Here is a 6,041-nt window from a genome sequence, read left to right as displayed (position 1 = left end):
GGAATTGTAAGATAGTGGAATTTTTCCTTGAACCTTTTGAAGTGCCCCCTCATGTATGATGAACCTGGAGGGCCAGAAAGCAAGTGCCCAAAAACCAAAACTGATGAGAGCATATCAAAGGGATGTAGAAGCCAACCTGAAAGAGTTCCCAATGGCCATGGAACATTTTGAGTAGTGAAAAACATAGTATTAGAGTAAACCCAAAGTATAAATAATTTACAAGCTAGAAAAAAAATTTTTTTAAACATGTAACTTCAACTTCAAATGATTCAGGATTTTCTGAAACCTATCCTAGATCTTTTTGTATGGAATTGGATAATTATGAAGGGTGTTGTTTTTTTTTCCACCTCCCATAAACAGACACAGTTGTAGAACTTCCTGTAACTTGGCAAACAGCTTGTGCAATGGATTTTTCTAAAGCTTATCAGTCACTACTTCAGAGAACAGTGTCTGATAAGAATGAAGAGTGCAGGCTCTGGAACCAGTCTGTCTGGATTCAAATCCTGATTCCTTTACAATGGCCTTTGCTTCCTCAGGCAAATTATGTAACCTCTCTGTTTCCTTAACTATAAATTGGGTATAATAATCCCTCTTTTGCTTTTTGTATGGATTAAATAAGTTAATACATGGGAAAGTGCTTAGAAAGAAAGTGATACTGAGTAAATATTAGCTATTATTAAAGAAGTCGTTTTGTCTCACAGAGAGAGGGTTCCTGTTGGAAGACATGCCCTGGAAAAGGGGACCTTTTTCTAATTTCTTCACAGGTGCCATATGAAACAGCAACATTCCTGCATACAGATGCATTCCTTCCTAGTCAGGGCTGGTGACTGCTGGCAGTGGATCATTGGTTCTACTTACTGGAAAAGCACTACTAAATATATCTCACCTTCCTCCTCACAGTGGAGGAATCTGAGACTGCATTCTCTTTTCCAAGTTATACTCTATTTCCATACCAGCATTAGGTTGGCCTCTTCTGTATTATTTTTCTGAAAAAGATGGCTGCTTACAATTTCATGAAAAAAACAAAGTTCTATATCCTTGTGTAGAGCTCCTCTTTATCCCAGTATATCAGTCATCCTCTTTGCCTCTGAGCAGAGTAACTGCTGCTGCTCTTCTGGTCCACAGTGTGAAAATTTGGTGTTGTCTTAATTCTCTTTCTCTATCCCAAATGCCATTTCCATTAAACTTAATTTTTTTTATTTTTATTTACAAGTGTAGGTAAAAAGTATTGCTATGAGGGTTCCAATTCATACATGAATGGGTTTATTCCAAACAAACATGGTTAAACATGTCTCTGTGATTAGTGGATGGCTGCAGGCAAGTTTTTTCAGTAATAGACTTATTAGAGTGCTTTCAAAAGAAGTGTCTAGTCCAAACAGTAGTTTCCAAGGGTATCTGCTGAGCCAGTGAAACTCAAAGCAGAGAGGTCAGCTCAGAAGGTTATGATGACTATATTTTGGGACCCCAGAGGGCATAGATTTTATTGAAGTACAATCATGGGGCTTATGAAGAAGTTCTAAGAAAATTCGAAGGTGCATTGGTGAGAAGAAGGCCAGTAAAGTTGCACAAAGGAATACTTTTCTATCACAGTGCACCTGCTCATTCTTTGAGGGTAGCAAGGACTGTCATAGGAGAATTTCATCCATCCACCCTACAGCCCGGATCTTTCCCCACCAGACTTCTTTTTGTTCTCTAAACTTAGAGAACATTGAAAAGGAACATGAGTCCCTTGAGAATGCCATTTTGATGTGGTGTAAATGGACCAGTGCAGAATTCTTTGGAGAAGGGTTGTTGTTGTTAAGTGCCATTGAGTTAGCTCCGACCCACAGTGACCCTGTGCAGGGTTTCTTCATAAGCTGAGAATTATGAACCTGTAAATTTAGGGAGGAAGGAGGTTGGGAATCTTCAGGAAGATTTCTAGGGTCCCTTCAGTAACAGTGAGGCTAAGGAATGAGTGAAGAAACTGATAATGATTGGTATTATTGTGAGGCCTTTGTCTCTGGGGCTTCCTCATGAGTCTTGACCATATGGTTTGGAGGACTAGGGGAGACGTGGTCTTGTTTGGAATGCATGGAACAATGGAATTCTTTTGATTTCAGGAATACTTGGAGCTCTGGCGCTTTCTTGAGTCTGATGGAGGAGTGAAGGTTGGGGGCAATATGAACTTACTTTGAGCTCTTGGAGCTCTGGGGCTTCCTCATGTCTCTGTCAATGGAGATGAGAACCTGGAAGGGATGATTTTTGCCTGGATCATCATGTGTAATAGCCCCAGTACCAGACTTGTTAACTTTTGCCAGTCTGGTAGGTGTAAAATGTTATCTAGCTGTGGTTTTAAATTGCATTTCCTGGTTTCACTCTAAAAATTCGAAATTCTTTTTAATGTTAGACTCAGCCCCATAATTTTACTCTTCTTTGCTTAATGAGCTCTAAGATTATATGGGTTTTATCCATTGTCTATCTGTGCCATGACTTAACACCCAAGATTTCCCAATTTCACACCTGAAACCTTTACCCTGATGACTCTTGTCAACAAGAACCTCAGGGGAGTGTGAAGTCATTGAGCCAGGAAACCTACCTTCTGCCCTCTCTGCCTCAGGAGCTGCATTGGTAGTCTTCGTCCATGCATTATTGTTAGGTGCTGTGAGTCAGGTTTCGACTCAGAGACATTCTGAGGAATGGTTGGTGAGCTTGAACCACTGGCCTTGCATTACTCCTATCCTTAAAAAAATTGATGTTGTGGGTTAATGCACTGGACTGCAAGGTTGGTTGAACCATAAGGTCTATGGTTCAAGCTCACCGGCCACTTTTTGGAAATCCTGTACAGGGTCACTCTAGGTTGGAACCAACTCAATGGCACTTATCAACAACATCCACATGACTCTCTACTTCACCTCATCTGGGCCCCAAACTCTGGGCCCCATATTATGATACTGTCAAAGGTTGCCTTTTAAACTTTTAATTTTAAAATCTCAGAATCACAGAGCTATTACTCATAGTGTGTAATGAAAGTACTTTGGTCAACCGCCGCTAAGGCTGTAACTTCCTTTACTTTTTAAGTCAAATCTTTTTATTTTTTTAATTAAAGAAAATTATTTTGTTGCTGTTTTCCATATATCTTAATCTGTTTTGTTGTTGTTGTCCAGACCAAGTCTTTATTATTGTTTTAACAACATAGTGGTTACAAATCGGGCTGCAAGCCGCAAGGTCAGCGGTTCGAAACTACCAGCTGTTTTGTGGGAGAAAGTTGAGGCTTCTGCTTCTGTAAATATTTATAGCCTTGGAAACCCTGTAGAGGGTCGCTATGAGTCGGAATCGACTCCACGGCACATAACCACCACCAGGCCCTTCCCAATGTTTCTTAGCACTCTCACAGATTCTAAACCCAGATTCACAAAACCAAGGAGAAAGGCAGGGTGTACATTGTATTCTGATTATCTGTGGCACTCCTGAGGTGGCCATTTAGAATACCATACATCCTACTCCCCCAGTGTGCTGGAGAATTACAAAGATGATATGTTGTTGTTGTTCAGTGCCGTCAAGGCAGTTTGACTTACAGTGACCCTGTATACGGTTTCCGGTGAGGGGCTGGTGAGTTTCAACCACTGATTTACGGTTCCAAGTGACTTTGTGGTCCAGCGCTTATCCTACAGCACCACAGATTATAGCACTTACAAATTCTAATTCTATGACTAGAGTTGCTCAGGATCATTACCCTATTTACCTTTTCAGACTTCCAGTAATGTGGCGATAAGACCTGCCTTTTTGGTTTCTTCTTCATTGTTCAAAAGGATTTCATCTAACTTCCTATGGTTAACTATTAAGAATATAATATAATAATTTTGTGAGTTTTTTACCTGGGTGGGTTGAAGCTTATTTTTGAAAGGCCGTCACTGTCATTTAAATGCACTGGACTGAAAGTATTCCATACTGGGAGTACTAGGGGGCTTCAAAAAGTTCTTGGAAAAATGTAATTAAAGGATAATAGAATTTTCCCACAAACCCTTTGAAGCCCTTTATTTACTACATATGTACCCATTTCTCAGAATAGGCATGGTAGGAATCTCAAAGTTTTAGCAGATTAAATATAATTTACACAGATCTTAGTGTAAAAAGCAGTAGAAAGAATGTGTATACCCTCCCCCCCAAATTAAGCTAGTGCTAGTACAAATCTTAAACCCGAATCTTTCCTAGTACCAAAGAATAACTCCCAATAGAGAAGTTAATTTGAACCCATATGAAATTGTCATGGGGGCACCCTAGAAACAATTTTCATCCATCTTGATTGATCCAAATAATTTCCAGATGCATGTTTCTAATAATATTTTGAGCAACTACAAAGCCCATATGAGTCGTCTGAAGTTTTATCATTTACAGGTGTGTGAAGCATTCCCTGGCTCTGCAACCAACTCACCTACCAGCTGCTTCTTTGTGACTGGGTCCTGATTAAGATCCTTTCAAGAAAAACTTCATTGGATCTACACTCAAGAGGGCTCTACCAGGTTTTCCTGACCTCCCTACATTGCTAAAGTGCCAACGCCTTAAGATTTGGGTACGTGTAATACAACGGCAAGTGTGCCAGCACCAACAACAGACCCATTGGACCTGTCATTTCCTTTATTTCACCACGTAGATACATTAGCCTTACCAGCAAAGCAGAGTAATCCAAGTGCCTCTGTGTGACACCACCACCAACTGATAACGAGCAAGGAAAACTCATTTGTATTTAGAGCCCTGTCTTTTCTTGAGAAGCTGGGATTTGAAGGAGATACTCTTGAGACCTGTGTTGCTAGTAAGTGACTGATAACATTCTAGACTGCATCGGGTCCCTGAATTCAGAGACTGAGTTGCAATTGAGTGAAAAGTAGACAACGAAATCTTGAAGAATTGTACGGAGGTGCAAGCCAAATTTAACTCTCTCCTAAATTAATGTGGGTCGGACTAAGAAATTACTAAACACAACCTGTAATAGGACTGGTTATTTGGGTGCCCCTCTTTGCCATTGTTGCCTCTTGCTGTTACATTGCTTCCCCTGTGTTACCTTTCTAGGCCCAGATGTTCTCAGATAATGCACATTGTCCTGACTGTGGACAACAGTGGTTCCCTAGTTTAGAACTAGGCCATTGGTTGTACCAAACCGAACTTATTGAAAATGAATGTTACCAAATCTTCTTAGATCGTATTAACAGAGCTGATTATTGCCCTGAGTGTTATCCAGATAATTCTTCTAATAGAAGCATTGTTCTTCCTTGGTCTTTCCCACTTGAGTGGGCTCCCCAAAATCTCACTAGATGGACCTTTGAAAAAGCTTGCCACCCATTTCTTCTGGGTCCACCCCTGGTTAGAAAAAGGATCCATGACTCCAGACTAGCTGGTTTTAACCCTGCACTGCAGCTAATCTTGACCAGAACAGATAAAACCTTAAACAAAAAACTTGGTCAAAGCAAATAACTTTTTAAAGTAAAAGTCATGGAAACTCCAGAGGGTTTTGTGCTGGTACCCCAAGGGAGACTGAAGAACTCATTTCTGAATATGACCCACACTGTCACTACTTTGGATCTGCTTCCATGGCCTAGGCGTATTTTGTTCAGCATGAATTAAGTCAGTATTCCAGCCAAACTGTTCTTCTAGAACCAAATGAATCTTGATCCCTAGAAATGATGTAGTGTACCCCATCCTAGAAGTTTCTATAGCCTCATTATTGATATGTGACAAGTTAATCCTAGAGAGAGGTTCTGTAATGGTATTTCTATTGGTAAGTTTTATGGAAGCGCATCCTCACTGTAACTGGATCCTAGATTATTCCAGTAAAACAACTAGACATTTTGCACTTTAATAAGAAGCTATATTGTTCTATATTCAAACTCATATACTGATCAATGATGATGATGATGATATATATATATATATGTACATGCACATGTACCATTTATTCATATATTCCATATTCATCATTGACTCTGTTTAGCCCATATTCATGATTGACTCTGTTTAGCTGTGACGTTATTCATAACTGCTCTTTGTCAGAGAAACTATATTTTATC

General features: G+C 39.9%; 1 protein-coding gene across 1 annotated transcript; it reads left to right on the top strand.

Annotated features, from left to right (window-relative positions):
- Positions 1 to 4,865: 4,865 nt before the first annotated feature.
- Positions 4,866 to 5,448, top strand: LOC102840303 (15 kDa interferon-responsive protein-like). The gene has a single exon (XM_006876424.1). The coding sequence runs from the start codon at positions 5,053 to 5,055 to the stop codon at positions 5,446 to 5,448; it is 396 nt and encodes a 131-aa protein (XP_006876486.1). The 5' UTR covers positions 4,866 to 5,052.
- The last annotated feature ends 593 nt before the right edge of the window (positions 5,449 to 6,041 follow it).

The sequence above is a fragment of the Chrysochloris asiatica genome, unplaced genomic scaffold, assembly GCF_000296735.1.
Source record: "Chrysochloris asiatica unplaced genomic scaffold, ChrAsi1.0 scaffold00379, whole genome shotgun sequence".
Taxonomy (NCBI): Eukaryota; Metazoa; Chordata; class Mammalia; order Afrosoricida; family Chrysochloridae; genus Chrysochloris; species Chrysochloris asiatica.
This window is presented reverse-complemented; position numbering and strand designations above follow the sequence as displayed.